The sequence below is a fragment of the Neopelma chrysocephalum genome, unplaced genomic scaffold (assembly GCF_003984885.1).
Source record: "Neopelma chrysocephalum unplaced genomic scaffold, ASM398488v2 Primary Assembly neopelma1_96778, whole genome shotgun sequence".
NCBI lineage: Eukaryota > Metazoa > Chordata > Aves > Passeriformes > Pipridae > Neopelma > Neopelma chrysocephalum.
Window position 1 is genome coordinate 2,046,512 of NW_020925422.1, and position 25,013 is coordinate 2,071,524.

Genomic DNA, 25,013 nt, shown 5'->3' on the forward strand with positions numbered 1-25,013 from the left:
GATTGAAGCAGTTTATTGTTTCCTAGAGACTGAGGAAGAGCCAAAAGACATTGACATCTTAACTGCCTATCCTAGCTACCTACAGTCTCCCTTGTAAGCTGCTTATGAACACATCGGTCTTGATATTATTCTGCAAATGAAAGCAAACAGAAACAATGGACTATTTCCTATGAATCAATGCAGTTTTACATTTGTTCCATAAAGTGTATGCTTTGGTATCAACATTCAGCTCAAATTATCTAGGCAAAAGACAAATGAAAATGAAATGGTTAAAATAATCAGGCTTGGTGGCTCTCCATACTTCTGATGGGTCTTTTCTCTAAATGAAATGAAGCATGAAGTATAACTACTACATTCCTGTCTCTGAAGATTTATGCAACTGTGCTTCACTCCATCAAAGTAATCAGATTTAGGCTACTAGATTCAAAACATAAGGAAGTACTCTAACCTGCTCTCCATTGAGTGTTCTGTAGGGACCTCACTGCTACAATGATTTTAGCAGTACCAATGAGGGTAGCATTTATCCACAAGTGTGAGGTATTGTCCTGACTGCAAGGAAAAAAAAAGAAAAGCCTAGGTTCTTCCTTAAGTAGGGAACATTACCTTTCCACCATTTTTGCTGCAGGAAACAAAAGAGAGGGAAAATTTGAAACATGGCTTTGAATTACTTCAATGCCTGCTGAATATCAGTTTATAGAAGAGGAAATTCACAGACTAGGAAGAGAATGACTAGAAAACATTTGAATACTAGGGAAGGTGCACTGAGATTTCTCTACTGGCAAACTTCAGTTTTATGGTAAGAGAAAAATCACTCAATCAGCTCTGTCCAAATAGGAAACTCCCCATGCAATTAATTTCTGGATCCATTTTTATTTACTCTTTGTTCCTTTCTTCACTGCTGCAGTAGCTGTACAGGGACCACAGCAGGGCAAAGAACAGTTCTTCTGAGACTTGCCATACTAGGAAATGAAATGAAAAGTATTGGGATAAAAGATTTCTTAAAAATGCAGATGAGCAACCAGGTGATGTGAAGGTTTTAGTAAAATGTAGTTCTTGATCCAGAAACAGTGACATGATTTTGGTAGTAGCCAAAAACAAGCTTTTGCTTTTTGATACTGAAACGTGATTTGTTAACACAAGTCATCATCAGTCATTACAGTACAATCCGATATTGCGACTTTTGTCCTCGTGATGAGTTAGTAGCAGTTCTTTATCTCACTGTTCTATTGAATTATGGAATATTAAATCTCTGTCAAAAGTGGCATACTGCAGGGGACACATGAGCTAGGTTCACTGTGTGACATTTTCACCAGATGGATTAATACTGACGTCATCTGATGACCAGACAAAATGCATTTGGGAGACAAAGAAGGTGTGCAAGTCTTCTCATGCTATGCTGAAAAGTGAACTGGATGTTATATTTCTCAATGGTGAAGTTTTAGCAATTTACAATCAGAACCAACTACACTTATCAATGGAAATACAGAGAATGTTATTATGCAGACAGCAGTGCAAGAATCCCCCATTTCCTGCTGTTACTTAAGTGAAGATCTTAAATACAGCTGTTTACTGTCTGAAAATTTCTTCAAAAGATACTGGAGAACCTACAAATAATTGCTTTGATTCACAATTTTATCACAGTCTGTAAAACGCAAATGAAAAAGAAACCTTGAAAAGCAACTGTAGCACCATAAACACTAACAGGCTTATATGTGATTGCTCTAAATGTAGCTTTGTGGTGGAGTGGAACTCAACTTGTCTTGAGATCAATGGAAAGCCTCCTTTTTAATATTCTGTAAGTATTTTCCCATCAGTTGACGTTTTATCATTATTCTTATAAATTTCCAAGGCAAGGGCTGAACTCAGATCTCGGTTATGCCAATGGAAATCCAGAATAAAACATAAAATAATATTGTCAGTCTAGCTTTATGCTAAAGTAAATGAAACTATATTCTGACTATCATTTCACACCAAAATAAACCTAACATAAACCAAACTTTACCGTCATGAAGATTCACTAAGACAGTTCAAGGCAAGTACTAAAAGACCTGGCTTTTTATCTACTTGGATCTGAACAGAGTTTATGAATGTGCCTAGCCTCATTCAGGAGATCCACTGCTCCAAAAGGACTGCTGTGTAAGGTCAAAGGCTGAAGAGAGCACTCTCTGCCACATGACAAAGTCAAAATGTTCTACCCCTGACATTTTGAAAAAAAGAAAAATTGACTCTCATCCCACCTCAAAAAAATCCTCACTTGATGTCTGTGGTGGTGCATTCCCCTGTCCTTCTTCTCAGTCTGGGCCACTCAGGAATTTTCATTAGGCCTCAGCCTTGATTAATGGCTCCTGCGAGTTAAGCTCATCTTTGAGCTTAGCAGAAACAATGTCTGCTCCTGAGAACTTCTACTGGCTCACCAACTCCTGTTGTCTGACAGGCAGCCTTGAAACATTATTTACCTGAACCATTAGCCCAGACCACAGAATTATCAGGGTTGGAAGAGACCTCTGGAGGTCAGCTAGTCCAACCCCCATGCCATAACCTAGAGCAGGTTACACAGTGCATCCAGGTGGGTTTTGAATGTCTCCAGAGAGGGAGACTCCATGTCCTCCCTGGGCAGCCTGTTCTAGTGCTCTCTTTCTCATGTTGAGGAATGTCTTGTGTTTTAGTTTATGGCCAATGCTCCCTGTCCTATCACTGGGCACCACTGAAAAGAGTCTGGCACCATCCTCTTGGCACAGACCTTTGACATGTTTATATGATATGCATTAATGAGATCTCCCCTCACTCTTCTCTGGACTGAACAGGCCCAGCTCCCGCAGTCTCCACATAATGCTGTAAATGGCTTATGCAGAAGTGATGGTGAACGGGAGGTTGGGTTTTGTGACAAGCCAAGCCGGCGCAATTCTGTTCGGGGGCTCTGCGGCCTCCATAGTAACAAGTTCTGTAAAGTAAACCCTCCTCGAGGCTCAGCCCTCCCCTGCTGAGAGACGCCGGGCATCTTACAGGCGTATGTCGTTCTTAGGAGCGTTTCTGAAGGGCGCCTATCCTCCCTGCAGGTTGTCTGGTCTTAGAATGAACACGTGTAAACAATGTTTTTCCTGTTACTTTGCTACAAATGTAACAAACACTACCCCGCTTAGCAGATGCCCCTCACAGACCGGTGGGCTGCTGCCCCCTCGCGGGTAAGCACCGGCCCCGCGCGCCGCGCGGCCTCACTCGCCGCAACGCCCCGCCGGAACGCCCCACCCCGGCGCGCACCCCGCACCCGCGCCCCTCCAGCCAATAGACGCCAGCACGGCGCGCTTCCCGCCAATGAAGAGCTCCAGCGCAATTTAGTCCCGCCCTCCCGGGCCATAAGAGCGAGGCGCGCGCGAGAGCCCGGCGTTAGGGCCGAAGGGGGGGGTGGGGGCCGCGGTGATAGAGGCCAAGATGGCGGCGGCCGAGGAGGAGCCCGCGCGGGAAAATGGCAGCGCGGACAGGAGGGCCGCGAAGGGCGGCAAGCCACCTCAGCCTTTCGTCCTGGGCTCCGTCGTTCGGATCTTCATGAAGAACTTCCTGTGAGTGAGGGGCACTCTCCCCCACCTCGGGGGGCTGCGGCCTCCCTCCACCCGTCCCTCCCGGCGGGCCTGCAGCCGAGAGGCCACAGCAGCGAAACGGGGTTACCGCGGTTGGCGGCGGCTGCAAGAGGGACTGCGTCAAGCGATGCCTTCCTTGCAAGGCGGTACCCTGTTCGGAGTGTGGAGTGAACCTGCCGTGTGGGTCAAATGAGTGGAATCTTGTGCGACTGTGGTACAGCAGGCAGTTGGAATTAAATAGAATAGAATTGTCTGAGCTCACTCAATTTTGTCTTTTTAAAATTTTTTTTAATACGTAAAATAAAATTATGCCCTACTAAATTCAAGATAAATTATCATTATGTTGCTGGATTTCGTTCTTTATAATCACTAATTTTAAAGTAAGTTCTTATGAGTACTCTGGCTGGTAGGAATCTGTCTATTTCACGGAGTTTTATTGAAATGTTAATTTTCACTCTTGAGGTTTTCTTACAAAATGGTGCTTGGGGATTGAGTTTAGATTAGGTAATTTTACATTGTATTCAATTAAATCATAAATTGTTTTTAAGAAAGTATTCTTTCTTTCAAGCAAATATGGAGTCTATAAGATTCAAAAACTTGCTGTGTTTTCCAGAATATATGATTCCTGTGAAGTATATCCAGGGCCCAACCTGAACGTGGTTGTAGGTGCTAATGGAACAGGGAAGTCAAGCATTGTTTGTGCCATCTGCCTGGGACTGGCTGGGAAACCTTCTTTCATAGGGCGGGCCGATAAGGTAACTATGAGCTTTTGTAATTTCATGTTGAATCTGAATTTGGTTAAGAGCACTGTTCAGCAGAGGAAGGGGCGAAAGGCTCTTCCTTGGTTTGCTTTATTTTCATAAAAGGTAGGTGTCCAAACTGAAGAATAACCTATTCCAAAGGCAAAGGCTTTTACCAAAGGGACTTTCTCTTTCTTGATTAATCGTTGTCTTGGATGAATTATGAAATGGAAACACCTGAATTGCACTGCAAGCTGGGTGGACTAGAGGTTATGTTTGAAGATGGTTAAGCATCCGTAATGGGGCTAAGAAAATGCCCCCTAATGCCTAGATAACATTTGATCAGAAGTACCAACTAAACCAGAAATAAACAAAACAGTGTAAATTAAATTTCTGAGTAGATACTATCTGTAGAAATAACATATCCTTAGTGTGTCTGAGAATTTCTCTGAAAGTATGCAGCCACTGATCTTAGGTTTAGGTGGAATTTGGATTGCTCTACTATATTTACTTTTTTTTTTTGCTCCCAAGAGATCATGGGTTGACATTGTAGTAGGAAGTTTGTATTGTGTAATTTTTAAATTTTGCAGTTGCTATCGTGGATATTCTGATTGGATACAATGTATTTGAGTAGATCTTTGAAGCAATGAATCTGGGTGCCTAAGTGATTGTATATATTCTTTTGTTGTAGCTGAGCCAGGAGCAAATGTAAATACAGACATTGACTTCATGGCAGTAGAGTGTATTGGTGTTTTTATTGACTTTCCAGGATTGTTTTTATACTATTAGAATTGGTAGCTCTGTTGGTACAGATATTTGGCAGTATCTTTTCATTTGTATTGCCTTTGTTCTCCTGATTTGTGAGAACTTCCTCTCTGTGGATCTGCTGATGATAATTTGTTCACTTTTGGAGGTTGAAGTTAATCAGGAATGGTTAACTTGTGGAGTAAGTTCTAATGATGCTAGTTGATGTGGAAGATAAGTGTGTTCCTGTATCTTTAGTTAGTAGTTTAAAAAAAAATTTTTTAATTGTACGTTTTCAATAAAATATCCCATTATGTCAACTGTATTATACGAATGCATGTTTTCGTAAAATATTAACTTTTAATACTGTGCTGTTATTTTGCAATAACAATTTCTAAATTAATTTTCTAGGTTGGTCTCTTTGTAAAGCAGGGATGCACGAAAGGTTTAGTGGAAATTGAACTGTAAGTACTAAAACTGTATTTCCTCATTCACTTTTAATTAGATCATTTCTCCACTCAGTTATGCACAAAGCTGTGGAAAAAAAAATTGGTGTACAGAGGTCTGTCTTTAAGCTGGTGCTTTTTTCTCTTTCTATTCCCCCCCAGACTTAAAAATTTTAAGGTTAAATAATTACCACAGAAGAAATAACCAGTGATGGCTGCTCTTGATCTCACTTTCTGGAGCTTTTCACCTTGTCTTTATGTAAAAAGAATGTATAGATAAATATTGTTGTATATGGTGTGTTTAGGTTTTGATGACATTTAAGGTTCAGATGGTTCAAATACAGTCAGCACTGCTATCATTATGTAGAGGTTGGAATTTTTTTGTTAAATTGAAAAAAAGTCAAAGTCTAAATTTTGAAACAGATTGTTCTGCCTTCACTTTCATATACTGATACTGGTAGTATGAGGGACTCTCCTACATTCATAACAAAAGCATTACATACTGACACAAAAAAAGTAGAAGATCATTCCTGCTTATGCAGTCTTGTATGTAAGCTTTTGCAAAACAGACCAAATCAAAATCATTTGGACTTACTCTGTAAAATTTGTAACTTGTGATATAGGGCCATATTACATGCTTCCTTGCTTTTTTGTGGATGCAGTGACACAGGTGATTTTAATAAGCCTTAACCTTGTCTGTTCACCTGAACTAAATGGAAGATAGAGATAATCAACTAATTCATAACCTGTGTTAACAATTGGCCACCCTAATCAGATTGCATAAAAAGAAAATGATATTAAGGAAAAAAATACTGGAACAGGCCTTTGAACAAGACCTGTCCACTTTTGTTCTTGTGGAAGTGAATAAAGATGACATTCTTTGGAGACTGGCCAAGCAGTAGGTCAGGAGGTAGGATGTCTTTCGGCGTAGATGGTGTTATTATTGCAACATAAATACATCCTGATGTTACCTGAAAGTCTGAAAAGAGTCTTGCAGTGTGAAGACTTAGTATTTTTACTCTAGTGGTTGCAATGCAGTTGAGTCCTTTATCTAATTGGTAGAAAATACTTAAATACAACATTGAGATTGAAAGACCAGTGATGCAGAAGATTGCATTTTGACAGGAATTGAAAAATTTGAGTTCTGTAGGCATGTACTGTGCTGGTTGAATTTGGCCCTTGAATTATAATTAATATCAGGTTATAGTAGTAAAAGTCTTTAATTTGATAAAAGAAAAGGAGCATGGCTTTCTATGTCTCTTGAAGGAAGTCTGATAAAATAAGGTAATGGAGGAAAGAATCATCCAGTCTTCAAGAAGTAGACTCATATCCCTATGGCACTTAATCCGAAAACTGGCAGCAGATGCATATTCACTTTACATTGATCTCTGTTCTTAAGTCTCCTGAGGTATGTGGCCACTAAACTTTTACAAGCCTGTGTTCTCCAGCTTTAACAATATGCTTAACAGGCACTAGACAATTTCTAAATCAAAATTACAACCAAAATTTGAATTACCTCATTGCTCATTTGTTATTGATGAATCTTAAACAGACTAAACTTCTGAAAATAAGTGTTGAGTTAGAGAATTAAATGGACAATTAATATGTTTTTACTGGTTTTTAAAAGCAGAAAATGAAAATTAGTATTTTTGTGCTGTATGATGTTATTTTTATTCCCAGATGGAATATGTATGCTCAGCTTATTGATGTAGTTCTGTACACTAATGCTTTATTTTAAAGTCTTACTGCTGGTGTGTACCTCCTTAATGCCAATTTTTAAACTTAATAAATGTCATACAAAAAAATTACACTTTCATAGAAACTGTTAACATCTGCAACAACTTTTGAATGTTTCATACATTCAGCATGAGCAACTCATTTGTGTAAATTACTTCCTCTGAGTTAAGATTTGCAGATGTTCTAGGATGCTTTCCATGTGAGTTTAGTTCATCACTGAAGTACTGGATGTTTTCTGAATTATGAAATGAGAATCTGATGCTACTGTCCAGTTATTTATATTAAATATTTAGCTGTCTAAAAATTCTAATAATACTTTGACACTTGGTAAACTTCGTGTATTCTCAAAAGTGTAAGCACTTACTTTTATTAATCAGGTTTAAGCCACCAAGCAATATTATTATCACCCGTGAGATTCAAAAGATGAACAACACATCATCATGGTGGATCAACGGAAAGCCAGCAACCCTGAAAACAGTAGAAGAACACATTGCAGCTTTAAACATCCAGGTGGACAATCTGTGCCATTTTCTTCCTCAGGTATGGATGAATCAGACCAGCTGTGCTGTGAGGCCTAATCAGCTGACTGGGGGTGGAGCCAAGCTCCTTGCAGGGAGATTTAAACTGCTCCTGGGGGCACAGTGAACAGGAGTGGGCAAACAGGGGCGTGGCATGGCAGTTTGCATAGGCAGGGCGAGCAGGAAGGGCACAGCCACCCTCCCAGCTGTCTCTGGTGAGTTGTGAGGTAGGTGTGTGGCTCTGGGTATTTTTCTTTTTTTCTTCCACAACTCAACTCGACCCAGCAATGGTTTCCAAACGAGTGAAAGCCGTTGCTGCTGATATCAGGAGGAGTGTGCTAACCCAGACAGAACCCCTCAAGAAGGGCACAGCTGTTCAGGCCACTGGCTGTAGGGAATGTCTGAACCTGGCGTTAGTACCAGAGGACGGTGCGAGAGACGCCTGCGTATGATGCAAGCGGGTGAATGATTTGCTGTGCTTAGTGGCAGAGCTCAAGGAAGAAGTGGAGAGCCTAAGGAGTATTAGGGAAAGTGAAAGGGAAGTAGACCGGTGGAGTCACACTCTGTCAACCTCCTGCACCTCCTGCCATCAGGCAGACGGAGCAAACCAAGTAGATGGGGGGGGAATGGAAACAGGTCCCCAGTCGTAGAGATAAAAGAATCCCCCGCCAACCCCCATCACCTCCCATGCTGCCCTTAAAGAATAGGTATAAGGTCCTGGACCCAGAGAGTCAGGCAGAGGACAGTCAAGAAGAGGATCTGTCTGGAGGGTCTCCCACTTGCACCCCATCTAGTAGATGACTTATAGCCACAGCTATAAAGAAAAAAAGAAGGGTAACTGTAGAAGGCAAGTCTCTTCTGAGGGGAACTGAAGGCCCTATATACTGACCGGACCTATCCCACAGGGAAGTCTGCTGCTTTCCTGGGGCCTGGTTGAGGGATATTAGTAGAAGACTCCCTGAGCTAATCCAGCCCTCTGATTATCCACTGCTGGTGTTCCAGGCTGGCAGTGATGACCATACTGAAAGAGGTACTAGGCTAATTAAAAAGGACTTCAAGGTGCCGGGTCAATTAGGTAATGGGACAACAGCACAGGTGGTGTTTGCCTCACTTCCTGCGGTAGCAGGGATGAATGAGGAGAGGAGTAGGAAAACCCATCTTATCAATAGGTGGCTAAAAGATTGGTGCCACCGGCAGAATTTTGATTTTTTTGGCCACAGGGCAAATTCTATCATACCCAGCCTGCAAGAGTCGGATGGGCATCATCTATCTAGCAAGGGCAAAAGGACTCAAGCCCATAAGTTGTCGGGACTGATCAGGAGGGCTTTAAACTAAGTTTGAAGGGGAAAGGGGTTGAAACCAGGCTCTCCAGAGATGAGCCTCAGGGTGGAAAGCCAAGTTTAGAAGTGAAATCAGCAGCCCAGCTGAAGTGCATGTACACCAGTGCACCCAGCATGGGCAACAAACAAGAGGAGCTGGAAGGCATCGTGCAGCAGGAAAGCTATGATGCAGTCACCATCACAGAAACGTGGTGGGATGACTCACATGACTGGAATGCTACCATGGATGGCTACAGGCTCTTCAGAAGGGTAGGAGAGGTGGAGGGGTGGCTCTGTATGTTAGAGAGTCTCTTGACTATAGAACTTGAAGTCAGTAACGATAAGGTTGAGTGCCTGTGGACCAGAATCAGGGGGAAAGCCAATAAGACTGACATGCTGGTGGGAGTCTGTTATAGACCACCCAATTAGAATGAAGAGGATGATGAATTATTCTACAAGCAGCTGGCGGATGTCTCAAATTGCCAGTTTAGAGTAGGACTTTCAGCATACTCTGCTAACATAACTTCGTACCGAAAACAACTTTTTCTCTTCAGTACATAAATGTCAGTTCAGTCAGTAATATGTGTTGATAGGGTTTATTTGTTCTCTGCCACTGTATCAATGGCAAGCACACCTTTTGCTTCAGTCTTGGTTTTGAGCTGTTCTTCTGCCCTTACACAGCAGCAATACTTCCTGGTAGCCTTGGCTGCCACCTTTAATATTCATTTCTGTGTGGCTTAGCTTTTGAGTTAGTCATAGCATTCCTGCTGCAAAGGTGTAGCTTGAGCAGCCTGAGAACAAATGTTTAGAAGAGCGGGATTGCTACTCTATGAGATGGTAATGAACTGTGCCAGAGCTATCTGGCATAGAACTGTAAGTCAGGTGATGTTCATGAGAAGTAGGTTACAGGATATAAATCCAGTATTACTGTATTGCACTGTTTTAGCTAATCCTGTATTTTTGTAACTTTTTTCTCATTTTGTAGGACAGAGTTGGAGAATTTGCAAAACTGAGTAAGATCGAATTGCTTGAAGCCACTGAAAAATCGATTGGTTCTCGAGAAATGTACCAGTTCCACTGTGAACTAAAAAGCTTCCGAGAAAGGGAAAGAGAACTGGAGGTAAATATGCACTATGTAGAGACAGAGCAGTGACTGGAGGGAAATTATCATGATAAAACTTGAGATCTTACAGAATTAGAAGGTGATATTTATTTCCCAAGTCTGTAAGTTGATTTTACCAAATAATGCTCATCTTCTCTCAGAATTCATTTCCTCTGACACTCCCGTGCTTGTAAGTACAAGGACACGTGTGCAAGTGATCTGGACACAGAGTACAAGGGATGTCAAATACGTATCTCTTTGGAATTCTTGACTGGCAGCAACTTTTTTGGACAGATCCTTTTATGTCTTTTAGAAGTCATCAGCTATTTCAGGATGGTCCTTTGCTTTAATCTTGCTGACTTAAACTTCCATAGAAAGGAACAGACAAAGAAGAAAAGGAACAGTATTCTGGGAACAGTGTCTCTTCTTAGCCATGCAGGCCATTCTTTTAATCCTTTCTTCTGCTGTGTCTTCTTGTGCTTATACTTGTGCATTTTCATTCATATGTGTTACACTCTCGTACTAACCCTGTTGTTTCTGTTGCCTATTTCTATATGATCTTTTACAAGCATTTTTGCTAGTAGTATTTATCAAAACTAGTTAGATGTTAGATGTTTAGAAACATATAGGTTAATGAAGGCTTGAGCTTCAAGGATTAATTTCCTCAGCAAATTTAAAAAAAACCAACATGAATTTTCTTCAGATTAGGATTTCTGTTTGAATTAGCTTTATTTTCACAGAAAGTATATGGTTGTCATGGTTTAGGAATGGTACTCCTCAATTTAGTGGCCCCACTGAGACTCTCCAAACCACACTGCTGCTCGCTTGTTCCCCTCTCCTCTTCCCCATGCAGGTGGTTGGAGAGAATTGGAGGCACAAGATCAGGGGTCGAGATGAGAAGAAGTTGCTGGAAACAGCAGGGAGATAAAATGAACAGTAACAGCACTGATATTATTAACAAAAGTGTACAAAAGAGAAAGTGATTCACATGCAAAAATGCTCACCATGGGGCTTGACCTGACCACAGCCACGCCACTTCTGGCTCAGAACCAGCAGCCACCCAACTGCTCCCGCCAGCTCAGAGCCAGTGCTGGGCTTAGCTCCACCAGAAGGAAGCCCTTCTCCCTTGGAAGAGACACAGGACAACTGTTCCGAGTTGGATTGTACCCCTCTGTTTACTGCTGTGCTAAAATGTCCCCTCTAGTGTTAAATTTCTGCTTTAACATACAGGTGAGATGTGGACTGTTTCTGAGAAATGTTTTCACCAAATAGATGCTTACATTGCAGCACTTGTGCAGAGAAAAAACTAACTCATTGGAGAAAATGAAACAGAGGATTGAACGATACAAGCAAGATGTTGACAGATACCTAGAGCACAAGAGCCACATAGACTTGATAGAGATGCTTGAGAGGAAAAGGCCTTGGTTGGTAAGTTTTTTTTATTTTCAGTGTTTTCCTTGCCTAACCCATTTTTTGTAATACTCCAACATTGGGAATAGGCCAAAAGTTGCTTTAAAAGAAGTTTGACCAGAGCGGCTTGAATATCACTATGATTGCTTAATGCAGACAACAAGTCAGGTCTTGAAATACTGTTCTTGGCCTAACTGTGATCAGATGTTTGCTTACATATCTAGCTGGACTGAAGAAGTTGCTTCAGAAGTAATTCAAGCAGTTATTGCCCATTTAGGGAAGCCAACAATACAGGCCAGGAGCAGTACTTTATTGTGTGCAGACACTACTGGTTTAATTTAAGTGCTAGCCAGTTGTACTTGCTTCTTCCTGCTGTAACTTTGTTTTTCCATATTTTTGCTAGGGTTTTTATTTTTACAGATTGCATTCTACCTTAATTTTTTAGTTGAGGTTTGGTGTACATGACATACATAACACTGAATTTAGGTTGCCAATCTCAAAAATGTTAGTTTTTGGACAGATAGAAATTTTAAAACAAATTTAAAAGAGCCTAGAATCAAGAACAGGTTGTTTACACAAAACAAGGTCTTTCTGAACAGCACTTCGATAATTGTAGTTTAGTGTTGAATGGTTGGTCAGATTAAATTTTTCTAAAGAGTTTAAACTGATGTGGATTTCAGTTTACTGAAATGTTTGTCTCATTGGCAAGCTTTCTAGACTTCATGAAATAGAGTTACAGAACTTGCAAGAAAACTTGCATATACTATTTGTGGAGAATGTGGAAAGCTTTCTAAGTTATTTTGTTGCAATTTTGCATATAACAAAGCCTCATGGCTATATATAAAAAACTGTACACAGCCTTTGCATCTTGAGCAACTGGGTTCAAGGGATGTACCATCACTGCCTTAATCTTTTTAGTAACAGCACAGAGGAGTAGCAGTTGAAATAGATGGATGGTGGTAGGTAGGAAGTAGGGTATACATTCTGTGACGTCAGCACTTGCTGAATGATGCAACGTTTTTGTACTGCAGATACATTAGTTAACAGTGAGTTAACTGACTGAGTTAACAAGAGAATTATTTTATTAAGAGAGGTATAGGTGTTCTGTAGTTAATGTAGATTGATACTGATTGTTCTCTAAGATATTTGTATATACAGGACTCTGAAGGCTGGTTGGAAAGTGGCATGGGGAGAACTAAACTAGGAAATTTTATCTGCTGTCAGTTAAATTGCCTTCCATAAGTTTGAGAACATTACTGTTAGTTACATGTTTCTTAAGCATATTTAGTGAAACTCCTTCACACCTTACTCCCAGTGCTGTCTTCTAGACAGTTTGTGTTGCTCAGTATGTTAAATGCTTTTGGTGTGTGCATTTAGTTGAGATAAATTTAACTTTCTGGCCACTGAATCCGTAGAAACAACAGTGTGTTTTGACACCTTTGTTAAGTTCTGATTTATAATAAGGGCTCAGTAGCGTATACTAGAATGTTTTAGTAGAAGTCACTTCCTTGTGCATAATCTACAGTTGAAATCGAAAGTCATCATCAACATAATTATTTTACTAGGTAGAGGATATTTGAACTATGGGCTGCAACAAAATTTCACATTTCATTGCCATTTTGTCATTTGTCCAACTCTTGCTATTCTCCTACATTGCAAAATATCAAGCTTTCTCTAAAAGAAGAAATGCATTGTCTTAAAAGTGCGTGTTTCTTTGTTGTCTGACCTAGCACTGTGTAATCCTAAGAATAAATGTTTTTGGTGTCTTCAAATTGGGTTTACCAAAGTTGAGGGTAGTATGGGAGTTTATTCTTCCTTGAGTGGGTGTTTTCTCTCCTCCATCCTCTCCAAAAGGGAGGTTTCTACTTGCACACCAAACACACCTAGCTGTTTAGATTTACCTCTGTAAGAAAACAGAAGCTGTAAGTGAGCCTCCAAATCAGTGGGAGGGAGATGTATAAACTTTGCATTATGTTATGAAATAGGAAGACAGGCAGCCTGAAAACATGCTAACTGAAATATGACATTAGACAATCTCTTGACCCTAATGGAAAAGGGGATATCTAGTGCTGAACTTGTTTTATGTTCTGACCACTCTCGGAGTGCATTTTTATTCTGAAGACTCTACTGCTCTTCACCTGAGCAACATGTTTCTAATCAAGCATTTTTCTCTAGACAGCACCAATGGTTTCTCTTTTGAGAATTATGCACCATTTTTATGGATGTCTGCCTAATAAGCTTTCGAACACATGCTTTAAATTGCATAGAACGGACCATAGGAGTACAACATTAAAGGATTTAGGGGATGCTTTATGTTCTTGTGTGTACCTTGCTTACATCAAGCGATGGTGCCATCTACCATCAGTGCTGCAGGACCTAGGGGGTTTTGTTTGACACGGATAATCCTGCTTTTATAGAGGCTTACAGAAAAGGGGTTTCTTATCACTCTAAGCTTAAAGTTAAGGTTGTGGTGTACCATAAGGAATACTGGTTTAAGGTAGTTTAATGGCAGGAAATGCTGTTCTGCCTGCTGCTGTAAATGTTCTGGAAACACATAAGTTTGAAAATGTGTTTTGACCAAGCCATGTCCATTCTTTTCCTCCTCTGACATTTACAATTAAGAAAAATACTGTTCTCTGATTAACATGCAAATCTCTTGGGGGTGCTGAAGTGCTTTAGAAGTTCTGCAGATCTTTAACAGGGTACATAATTACAAGGATCAAAGTTATTTGCTTAAGGATTACTGAAATATAGAGGTCTTGTGAAAGTCAAGTTTTCTTAAGTGATAAAGTGATACACTGTATAAAAGCGATGTCATGACAACTTCTAAGAAGAAATGAAGTGTAATTGTATGTGTGTATATTTGCTTTAACCTTGAAACATAATAACTTCTTTAGAGCAGAGCAAAATTTTAAGCTTATTCTTTCAGCCTAGTGAAAGTATGATGCTTTACCTCTGTAACTTTGTAACACTGGCTACTGATCATATTCCACATCAGTTACAGCAACTTTCTTCAAATACTTTTTGGCTTTATGAAAAAGACGCTATGAAAAAAGACCTTGAATTTTATAACCTAGGTTGATGTATTTGTGATTAATCAGGGTAATTCAGTAACTATGAAAACGCGGTAGCAGATAAAGCCGAGTTAGCTGTTACAGATAGAGCTTCCAGGCTGTTTTTATCTATTATTATTTTAATACTCCAAGGCTTGGAATAAGCTAGGCATATGCTCTAAATCAGAGACTTTCTGTAGTGTATACAAAATCAAACAGCTCTCCCTTCCTCAATCCCCCTGTGTACATGAATCTACTCCTCCTCCCTCTGGTCCTCTGAGCACCTTTTTTCCTCACGAACCCTTAACAGTCCTGGAGCAGTAAAGTTCTTTTGTTTCTTTGTTTGTTTGGGGTTTTTTCCATCCTCTTTTTTTCCTCCAGAGAGCATAACACATAAAAAAAAAAATCACTGATAATAACTCTTTCAGTATTAACTGCTTTCTCCTCAAAATTCCTACCTTCTTGAAGTGGAAATTCTTGGTCACCATACTTCTTACCATATCTTTCCTTTCAGGAATGTATCTCCAGTTAAACTTCCTAGATAGTTACTTCTTTGGTATTTGTGATGTATGGTGGAGTTTTTGTTTGTTTTCTGAAGTTCTGTTCTACTCTGTCCTCTTTGTTTAGTTCAGCAGAGTTATGTATGTTACCAGGTCTGATCTGGCCAGCTCCTTTCCTTTTCTTTCTCCTGAAGTTGTCTGTGGTTATTTGCTCCTTAGCTTGAGGACTTCTGCTTAAGTAGTCTCAAATTATGGACAGAAGGGGCTAAAGAATTACTTTTCCATATCGATCCCAGATGGACTTAGAGGCAAGGTAACTGCAGACAAATTGGTTGTTTCTCCTGCAACTTGAATTGCATGTTTTTTAAGAACCAATTAATGTGTGTTCTTCACTGGGGACGTAATCCTTACAACTCCTAGTCATTGTGACTAGTAACAGGAGGATTACTTAAGTAGTTGTTTTAATACTAGTTTCTGAAAGAGATCTTTCTCCTAAAACTCATAATTAAATAAAACGTTAGGGCAGTATAAAATACTGGAGTAGAAGACGGAAGTCTTTAATTATTTTGCTTTCAACTCCTCCAAGGAATATGAAAATGTTCGTATGCAGTATGTGGAAGTGAAACAGCGCAGAAACAAAGCCAAGAAAGACCTGGAGATTCTGAAAGAAAGACAGTTCCCAAGGGCAAAAAAAATCCGAGAAGCTGAAGAAAATTTGAACAGTCTGGATTTGAAAACAAGAGATAATGTAGGTATTGAAATTCTTGGTTAACATGTGTTATATTTCAGATGTTCTTTGTTCAGCTTTGTGAAATGTCAAGTAATAACTGCTTACTTTCTCATGTGTCATAATGATGTGTTTCAGAAGAAACTTTTCTGAAGCACCTGTGCCATTGATTCTTGTTGCCTTCCTATCTGTGTTCTAGGCATACATTCCTTAGTAAAAATTCAGAAGCAACTCTGAAAGTCTGCTCTTGGTTTTGTAGGAGCAACTTTTATAATTCTTTTCACAGAACCTTCAAAATCTTCAGGGATATAATGTTAACAGTTTCCCCAAGTTAGGTACTTCTGTTGAATTAGATGCTTGTTTTCATCTGTGGTTTGGGTTTGTGGATGCTCTTATCCTCTTAAAATGTAGCCAGTTTGGGTAGTTAATTTAAGCTAAATTACAGCTTTTCTGACCTATCACATTCCTTTAATATTGAATGTCATTCCATGAGGACACAGTAATCCTCCATAGGTTGTGAATATTTTTATGCATAAGGGAATGTAATGATAAACCTACCTATATGTTACAACCTACTGCCTGTTTTTTGGATAGCTGCTATCAGAGTTTATGGAAGATTACTATTTCTATGTGAAAAATAGTACTGTAATTCTCTGCAGAGTTTTAACTGCTATATACTATTGAGACTGCAGAAGTCATTGTTTGCATGAGCTGCACGAATTTTTAGTGGATGACTGAAGATAAATGATAACATGAGAATGTTCACTGCAGTGAGTTCTTTTTGAAGATAACAGATTAGATCAGAGGACTTGATATGGAGACATGTGACACCTGTAGAGAACTGCTGCCTTGAAGCATCTTGTAGAATCAGAGTCTGAAACTTCAGTGACATTTACCACTCTGTGAGCTACTGGGCCATGCACGTGGTTGCTTTAAAAAAAGAAAAAAAAAAAGGCAAACACCCTTGCCCCAAACAAAAAAGAGATCCAAAACCAAGCCAGAAAAAAAGACAAACAAAATCCAGAGATTGTTGTTCACAGCGTTGCTGTTTTGTTATGATACACACTGTACCAGAAAATATAATTTACACAAGTACCTCACTATTATTGTTATTATTAGGAAAGCCTTTTGCTAAATGTATTCTTTGGATTTTGTGTACCACATTACTGCAAAAGTTTATTATACTGTGATTCAGAATACTTAAATGTTTAAAAATGTTGCAGTTTTATTGAAGTGGACTTTTTTGCTGTGGTTAGGTTTTTTGTTTGAAGGTTTTTGTTGTTGTTTAAAGTTTTGCTCTTCCTTAGAGGAACGTTAACAGTTGGAAGCTTGAAATTAATTTTCATATGCAGTAAGAACCTTCATGCTTGTGAATTGCTAAGCTTTGTTTTCACTGCTTGGTGTTGTCCTGCTAGGTTTTACTCATCTTTCAGTTTAATGAATGTCGTACTAATATGTCTTCAAACAGGAAAGAGTTCTACTCAGCCATTGGTACCACTGTTCTTGGAAGTGTTGGTCTATAGTCATGTGAAAGTTATCCTCTGTAGATCTTTTGTACTCTGTATGAGAAACCTGGGACAAAACAGGAATTGTTTTAGTTTTAACTTACAGAGAGCTTGCTTGGCATAGGCTGCTTTGTACAAAGTGGAACTAAAACTGGGGAATGATTGATTTATACTCTTGAATCAGCATATTTTTCTGCTCAATCTAAACCTGTGGAGTAAAGCTTTCACATACAAAATGTTCACAAAGTTAACTGTATGCTGAAATGATGTTTAGTTTGGGCCCGGAAAATGGATTAGGTACATCTGTTTGCAATATTTCAGAAGCCAAAAGTGGAAAGCAGTATTGGAATATTGCAGTAAGTCTTCTATAAATTATTTACATTAAATGTGATATTCTAATACTACTTTCCAGTGATTAGTTACCATTAGTTACCATTTTGTATTTAATTTATAGCTGATATTATGCTATATGTAATATTATAGTAAGATGTTTCCAAATCTGAGTTTTGTTCTGGTGTTAAATAGTGTGTCCAGGTCTAATTTGAATTATGATTATTCTATCTTGGATGCCTACAGTCCAGAATTGTGGAAAAAGAATTAAGGGAATATATTATATACTTGATTATGGCATGAACAATTTGTAAGATAGTAGGCCAGTGAAGATGATGTTAGAGTATTGCTACTTTGTGAATTTTTGTGACAGTAGCTTTTCTTCGGGTGCTGAAATACATTTCCCTTCTGCATAACCTTCCTGTTAGGCTGTTAGAATGCCTTCTTAAAGGAGAATCAGTGCTGGTTGCACTGTCAGGAGTTTCACAAGAGTTTTAAATACCATACCTTAAAATTGTTTAAGTTGCTACTTCTTCATTAGTGTGTCACTTTTTCGTAGACTGCTAGAATTTTTTGTAACTTGAAATTCCATCTTTGTAGGTGCAAGCATTTGGTGAGCATTTCATAGATAATTCTTCTGTAAGCAAACAGGAGCGGATTAATGAATGATTTTATTATAGGAAAAGTGTAACTATTTTGACCCAAAAGGAGTTCCTTTTCAAGCTAAATGTCAAAAGCAGTTTAGTATTTTAAGTCTGCTCTATTTTGGGCACACAGACCTGTAGGGAATGGTCTTCAGACCCTTTGGTCGAGGTTTGTATCCATTATCAAGTAACTGTAATTCTGACTGCTTCTTGAGATCTTGCTCTTGGCTTGAGGGTATATATGTGAGAGCAGAGATCAACCATCTCTTTGTTTTGTCTTTTTTGGTAAAAAGCTGGGCATGGAGTTAAAATTTTGCCTGGAAGGAGCTGAACTGAAAGTAAAGGTGGAGCTAAATCTGGGAAGAAATTAGTGTGTCAAGACATCACATGACTTTTGTTCCTGTCTCTTCCTGTGTTAAAATTCTTTTGATTATTGGGTTAGATTAAAAGTTACTAGTCAGAATTGGTGCTTTGGGATCGTTGGATGTGTAGATTGTGGGGAAAAAAGGAAGAGACCTGTTTTGTAGGAAGGAGCTGATAGAATTGTGTAAGAGAAGTCTAGAACAGTTTCTAGTTCAGTCTCTTTAAAGGTATATGAAACCAGTTGACTCTGAAATGCAATTTTTTATCCATATTTAATAATATAAAGCAGTCTGTTGTGGCTGTACCATGAAAATCATAAAGACAAATTATAGTTATTTTTCTGTAGGGTAGATGTATATATAAATATATAATAACTGAAAATATAATAATTGAAAAATGGAATTTCAGTTCCTTAATAGTGTCCTGATTTTTGAGAGCCTTCAGAATTGTTTTGTGAACATTGTGCATCAATTTCCTAGGAGAGAGCTTCCTCTTCAGATGCTCTTTGTAGAGAACATCACAGAATCAGTACCTCATAGCAGTCAACTGCAAGACCAAGATGTATTTGTTCCATGTTGCTTTCATGCGAACAGCTGTAGAGTCTGAGTCAAGTTTTTGTGTATCTTTGAGACTGTGGAAGGGAGAAGATTCTGCACAGTTCTATTTTCTCCATTCTTGATGCATCTTGGTATTTTCAGTATGACTCGGTTTGTAGGAAGACGTGTCCTCTGATGAGAGTGCTGTGTTTGTTTCCTTGTCTGCACTGGAATTTTCTTGCAGTCCTTCCGTCCTTCTGTAGTGTTCCAGTATTCTGTTTGCACTGTTTTCAGCCTTGAGGATTTATGAAAGGAGGAATTAAGTTTGCAGAGAAAGCATAGTACACTCCACTGTGTTCAGAACTCAGGTGTGTAAGTGCCTGGGCACTAATAAAACCTAGTCTGAGAAAGGAATTGGACTAGGAGTTGCCAGAAAGTTCCTTCCGATCTCTATTATTCTACACTTTTATAGAATCTGCAGATAGAGGAAGAGTATAGACATGGATGCCTACACATGAGCCACCAAGTTGTCAAGCTCAGCTGTGTAGGGTATAACCTCAGCACAGTCCACTTCGGAGGCAAGATGACTGTCAAATTCTGTTTGGCCATCTTGTGTCTAGGAACTCGTGCCTTGCTTGCTCTTAAGTATCACCTTTCTTTGGTAAAGTTGGTTTGGAAAAAGGGGCAAGAACACTTTATAATTGTAAGGATCTGAATATATAACATTTTTTGAAATCAAGGATGGAGTTACTTTAATTTCAGATTAGGTTAGGACACTTCCTCTATATGTCATGCCTGAACTGGCAGATCTATAGCTGAATGGTTGTGAACAGTTTGCATGCCATTCTAAATTCTTCACAAATTGCTGAAATTACATGTGTTACGGATACAGTTAAGAATAATAAAAAACTGTAAGTTACTTTGTCAGTAGTAAAATATGGAGTGAATGCTTAGTTATGTTATACAGAATGTTGCTTAAAATATGACTGCTTATTACAAGTATAACTGAATTTATGACTACAATTTAAATACCTTTCTGTATGCAGACTGCTAAAATCATAGAGATTTCCCAGAGAATTAAACAGAAGCAAGATGCTTTGGAGATGAAAGAAAAAAAGGTAAAAGTCTTGATATTTGTGACTTTCTTTGGTGTTTCTCTGGGTTTTTTTGTCTGCTCTTCGGTTAGTGGAGTGGCACATTTCCATGAAGATGCTGCAAGTGCTGGCACAGTTCACTTCCTCCAGTACACAAGGAATCTTCAAAACTCCTGTTAGTCAAACAGGTATTACTAAGGGACGTGTGTATGCTACATAAAATGAGTTGCCTTGGTGTAGTGAACTTAGGAATAGACAATGTGTGTGTATAAATTTGGGTGTATAAACACACTATATATGACAGGCTTTCCTTGAAAAGCTACAGTCTCTGTAGTGATGCCTTCGGCATTATGCATGCCCTCAGACCCTCTGTGTGAGAGGTGAGGTAGTTGCTTCTGGTAAGTATATACATCCAGCATCTCTTCAAAAGAAAATGCAAAGATGTTAACCAGTGCTAGAGCTTAATCTAAGCACTTGATCAAGAAATGCGTTAAGTAAAATATGTAAGGGTGCAGAGTCAAAATTTCAAAGTTGTGTTTGTGCTAGAGGTTTTATTTAATCACATACTAACTTTTTGATGTGTTAAGGAATATGTTAAGCTTAAGGCTTATGCTTTGGTGAAAATGAAGGAACTTCAATAATTGTTTTAAGGGCCTAATTGTATTTTTGCTTATGTACTTCAACTGTCATAGTGCTATTGGAATTGTAACAGACTCTTAGGGGTTTATTGCATGGTTATATCAGCATTTAATACCAGTTGTACAAGTATCCTAGACATTTGTGTATATATATATTTATAGACTAGGCTCTATATACTAAACTCCTTTCTTATTGAAAATACTCAAAATTTTTAGATTGAAGAAATTAAGCAAGCACTGAGAATGAAAAAAGATGAAGAAATGGACAGACAGAAGAAAATATTCACTACTCAGGAGATAATAGAGATGTGGAAGAATGAGCTGAATACAATGGCAGTATGTGAGAATCTTCAGCCACAAATTGATGCTGTTAATAATGAGCTGAAAAAATTACAAGAAGAAAGGACAAATATTGATAGTGATATCAATGATCTAAGAGCAGAGAAAAGGAATCAAGAGAGAGAAGAGAAAAGTAAGTTACTTGGGTTTTTGTTTGTTGCTTTATTTTACTGTGTTAATGACTGTACAGAATCTACTTTTCCTGCTGTAGTGAAATAATTTCAGGTGTCTACCTCAAGCCTCATAGTTGGCATATGTGTATAGCAGTCTTCTCTCCTGTTTTATTAGAAGTAACAGATAAGACTTTCAAAATAGAATGAGAAGATTCGAAAGTAACAATTGACCTTAAAACTATTCTCCAAAAAAGGAGTGTTTCTGATCTCAGGTAAGGGGACTCCTTTTGGGTTTTTTTTGGTTACTAAAGGAAGGTGTGTAGTTAGTAGGATGCAAAAATAAAAGCAATTTTCTTTCAAGAGGCAGTTTTTACAATTATCTCTTTAATAAATAGAGATATATATTTATCTCTACATTAGCTACTGATGCAGCACTTGTCCTTTCTAGATGAACTTCAGGTAACCTTAATTACAGAAAGCTTCTTTAGCCTAGAATTTACAATTATTTCTTTCTGAGAAACAAAATTCAAAACCTAAAACTTGTCAGGTTGGAGATGTTGGATATATTCCTTAGTGAATTTAGCTCATTTGCACATACCCATATGTCTGGCAGTTAACTTGTCATAGAATCCAAGAAGAAACTGAGGTACAGTGAGTCCAAGAGATCTTGGGAGGGAGACACTGTATTTTCTCTTGAGCAGCACAGAAACTATTTGATCTGTTTCTGCTGACTAGCACACAGAGTCTATTGTCACACATTTTGTTTTTTTTCAAGCATGAAATAACACACAGGTATTTATGTTACTTGCCCCGCTGCTTCTTTTCTCTTGGGATGTTTTATTCTATCATTGTATTTAAAAAACAAAGTCTTGAAGAAATATACTTTTACGATGAAATGCCTGTACTTCTACTGTGCTACCACATTTTGTTATTCTTAAAGTTTTAACTTTATTTTAGTCTTTAAGCCTTAATAGTTCTTAAGATTTCTTTAAGCAGAGTCTCAATTCTGGAAAGAGAAACTTAGTTCTTAGCATTTACTAACAACCTTCTTTTTGGAGTAGCACAGTCAATAAATACCCGAAAATGCTAGTTACAGTGTGTACTTGCAATGGACTGTGTTTAAGAAACTATCTTAAATTACAGGAATAATTGATCACCTTGGACAACTTAATAATATAATGAAAATGAAGGAGGAGAACCTTAAAGGGAAATTCCTGGACACATACTCTGCTCTTATGTGGCTAAGAAAGAACAAAGACAAGTTTAAAAAAAAAGTTTATGAACCCATGATGCTTGAAGTAAGAAAATTTACTTGCATATCACTGACTAGTTAATGGTTAGATTATTTATGTGTTGCAAGACTTGGAGAATGACTTCAAAAACTTTTAAGACACACCTTGGAATGTCCTGCCAACTACATGCAGGATACATTAGCATGATTAACTGTTTGTAATTATAATTCATAGCCAATACTGTGGTTCTCAACATTAAGATGGGATGGTTCCTTCCCTCCTCAAGAAAGTGTCTATTGCAGATTTCCTCTAAGATGCATCCAGTTATTTAGACTTCAGTAGTTCTTACTTGATGCTTAGGAAAGCAGTGATATTGGAATTTAATATCTCCGCTTATAGCACAACCTGCTCAGCTATGGTTACGTTTCTGTGATCCCCAGGTATCTTTTTGGTTTGCTTTACACAGCCATCTACAGACAGAAACATGTGATCCATCCCTCGTTTTGATTTGGTTTGACAGATGCTGTACTAGCTAGGAATAGCAGGAATAAATTTTCAAAGAGGATATAGAGTTATTTATTTTTTTAGTGTATTAGTCGATCACTATCCCAGCATCTTGCTATATATGCCCCATGTAATGTGAAGAGGATGAAGATCTCCAGTGCACTTCTCATCAGAATTGCAAGCTTATTTAATAGTGTATTGCTACAATTTAAATAAGTATATTAGAATATTTGTATATCAATTCTTACTATTGTACAGGCACTAGGACTGTTCAATGTTACTTTTGTTTAGTATAGAATCCCAAGTATTTCCTGTTATTACCAGAATTTCAATTCTTCCTGGAAGACCACATCAAGTTAATTTTACAAATGCTTTGATAGGATGCCTTTGCTTTAACTTTAAGGTCACATTACATACTGTAACATCCATTGATGTCTAAATTTTATTTTGTGTTGTGGTTCAATCCCAGACAACACCAAGCCCCATGCAGCAGCTGCTCACTCACTCTCCGCCCCCCCCAGCAGGATCAGGGAAGGAATCAGAAGGGTGAAAGCCTAAAGACTTGTGGGTTGAGATGAAGATACTTTAATAGGGAAACCAAAAGCTGCACACACAGGCAAAGCAAAATAAGGCATTAATTCACTGCCTCCTGTGGGCAGGCAGGTGTTCAGCCTTCAGGAGAGCATGGCCCCATCACGTCTAATGGTGACTTGATGTCCTGGTTTCAGTCAAGGACAGGGTTAATTTTTTGCAATAGCTGAGAGGAGGTGTGGCTGAGGGGCCAGACCCTAATGTTGTTGATCCCACCTCATGTCATTGCCAGGGATGGAAAAAAGATTTTCTCTGCTTCTGAGAGGAAGGGTGTCCCTTTCTGGTCAGGAGGAAGAGTGATGGGGAAGAACCAGTCAGTATTTGTTGCAGACTTTCGGTGTAAATGGTCTCTTACACCTTCTGTAATTAATATTGGGGGTGTTACTGTTCATTTTCTTATCTCATTGCTGTTCACATAAATTATTCTTTTTTTCAACTTCTGATTTTCAACTTTTGTACCTCCAATTTTCAATTCCATCCTGTGGGAGCTGGAAAGGGAAGGGAAAGTGAGGAGTGGCAGCATGGTTTTAGTGGGACTACTAAATTGGAGACTACTGTTCCTAAACCACAACACTTGGGAAGACAAAACACCATTTCTCCAAATGTCCCCCTTTCCTCCTTCTTCCCCCTACTTTTTATACTTTGTATGCTTTCATATGGTATGGAGCATCCCTTTGGTCAGTCACGGTCAGCTGTCCTAGCCATGTCTCCTGCCAGTCTCCCACTTTACTCAGCAGTGTGGCAGTACGAAGAGCAGAAAAGGTCTTGGCTCTGTGTAAGCCCTGCTCAGCAATAACAAAAACATCTCAGTATTATGAACCCTGTGTTCAGCACAAATCCAAAACAGAGCCCCATACTAGCCACTGTGAAGAAAATTGACTCTACCCCAACCAAAACCAGCATACTTGGTATGTAAGTTAGTCTCATGCACTTAAAAATTCTAGCTTTCAAATTGCTTTTAACTGTACCCAGCCTTTGGCTGACTTGAGGTTATTAAATTGTGTAGGTCTGTCTAATTTTGCCTTTGTGTGTTATGTAAAGTGACGTAATGTCTAATTACTAGTGAGAGTTAACTGAAAAATACATTAACATTTCAGATATGACAAGCTTCATCCATTTAACATGGATTTTTTTTTTTTTTTTTAAAGAATTCAAAGACAATTCAGCCTGTCTCAAAAATCTATCTGGCCAGTGGTTCACTTTTCTCTACTTGTAGTTGATCTTCACAGTATCCAATTAAGGGGAACTTCGTA

At 38.7% G+C, this 25,013-nt stretch overlaps 1 protein-coding gene and 1 long non-coding RNA gene across 14 annotated transcripts in view; one reads left to right on the forward strand and one right to left on the reverse strand.

Moving 5' to 3' along the window:
• The window catches only part of LOC113981819, a 48,453-nt gene extending 45,215 nt beyond the window's left edge, over nucleotides 1-3,238 (reverse strand). For 9 of the 12 annotated variants that reach the window (XR_003538548.1, XR_003538545.1, XR_003538544.1 and 6 more), the window contains exons 1-2: nucleotides 2,741-2,849; nucleotides 449-549 (exon numbers count right to left, since the gene is read on the reverse strand). This is a non-coding gene — a long non-coding RNA (uncharacterized LOC113981819). The other 3 variants (XR_003538550.1, XR_003538547.1, XR_003538546.1) reach the window with 3 other exon arrangements.
• A 149-nt stretch (nucleotides 3,239-3,387) lies between these two features.
• Nucleotides 3,388-25,013, forward strand: part of SMC5 (structural maintenance of chromosomes 5) — a 45,269-nt gene continuing 23,643 nt past the window's right edge. The window contains exons 1-10 of one of the 2 annotated variants that reach the window (XM_027709430.1): nucleotides 3,388-3,557; nucleotides 4,189-4,330; nucleotides 5,471-5,523; nucleotides 7,620-7,782; nucleotides 10,065-10,199; nucleotides 11,469-11,609; nucleotides 15,731-15,892; nucleotides 20,296-20,367; nucleotides 21,198-21,453; nucleotides 22,577-22,731. In XM_027709430.1, coding sequence (XP_027565231.1) covers nucleotides 3,430-3,557; nucleotides 4,189-4,330; nucleotides 5,471-5,523; nucleotides 7,620-7,782; nucleotides 10,065-10,199; nucleotides 11,469-11,609; nucleotides 15,731-15,892; nucleotides 20,296-20,367; nucleotides 21,198-21,453; nucleotides 22,577-22,731 — 1,407 coding nt within the window. In that variant the 5' untranslated portion in view covers nucleotides 3,388-3,429. Of the gene's footprint in view, nucleotides 3,558-4,188; nucleotides 4,331-5,470; nucleotides 5,524-7,619; nucleotides 7,783-10,064; nucleotides 10,200-11,411; nucleotides 11,610-15,730; nucleotides 15,893-20,295; nucleotides 20,368-21,197; nucleotides 21,454-22,576; nucleotides 22,732-25,013 lie in introns of those variants that run through there. The other variant, XM_027709431.1, reaches the window with a different exon arrangement.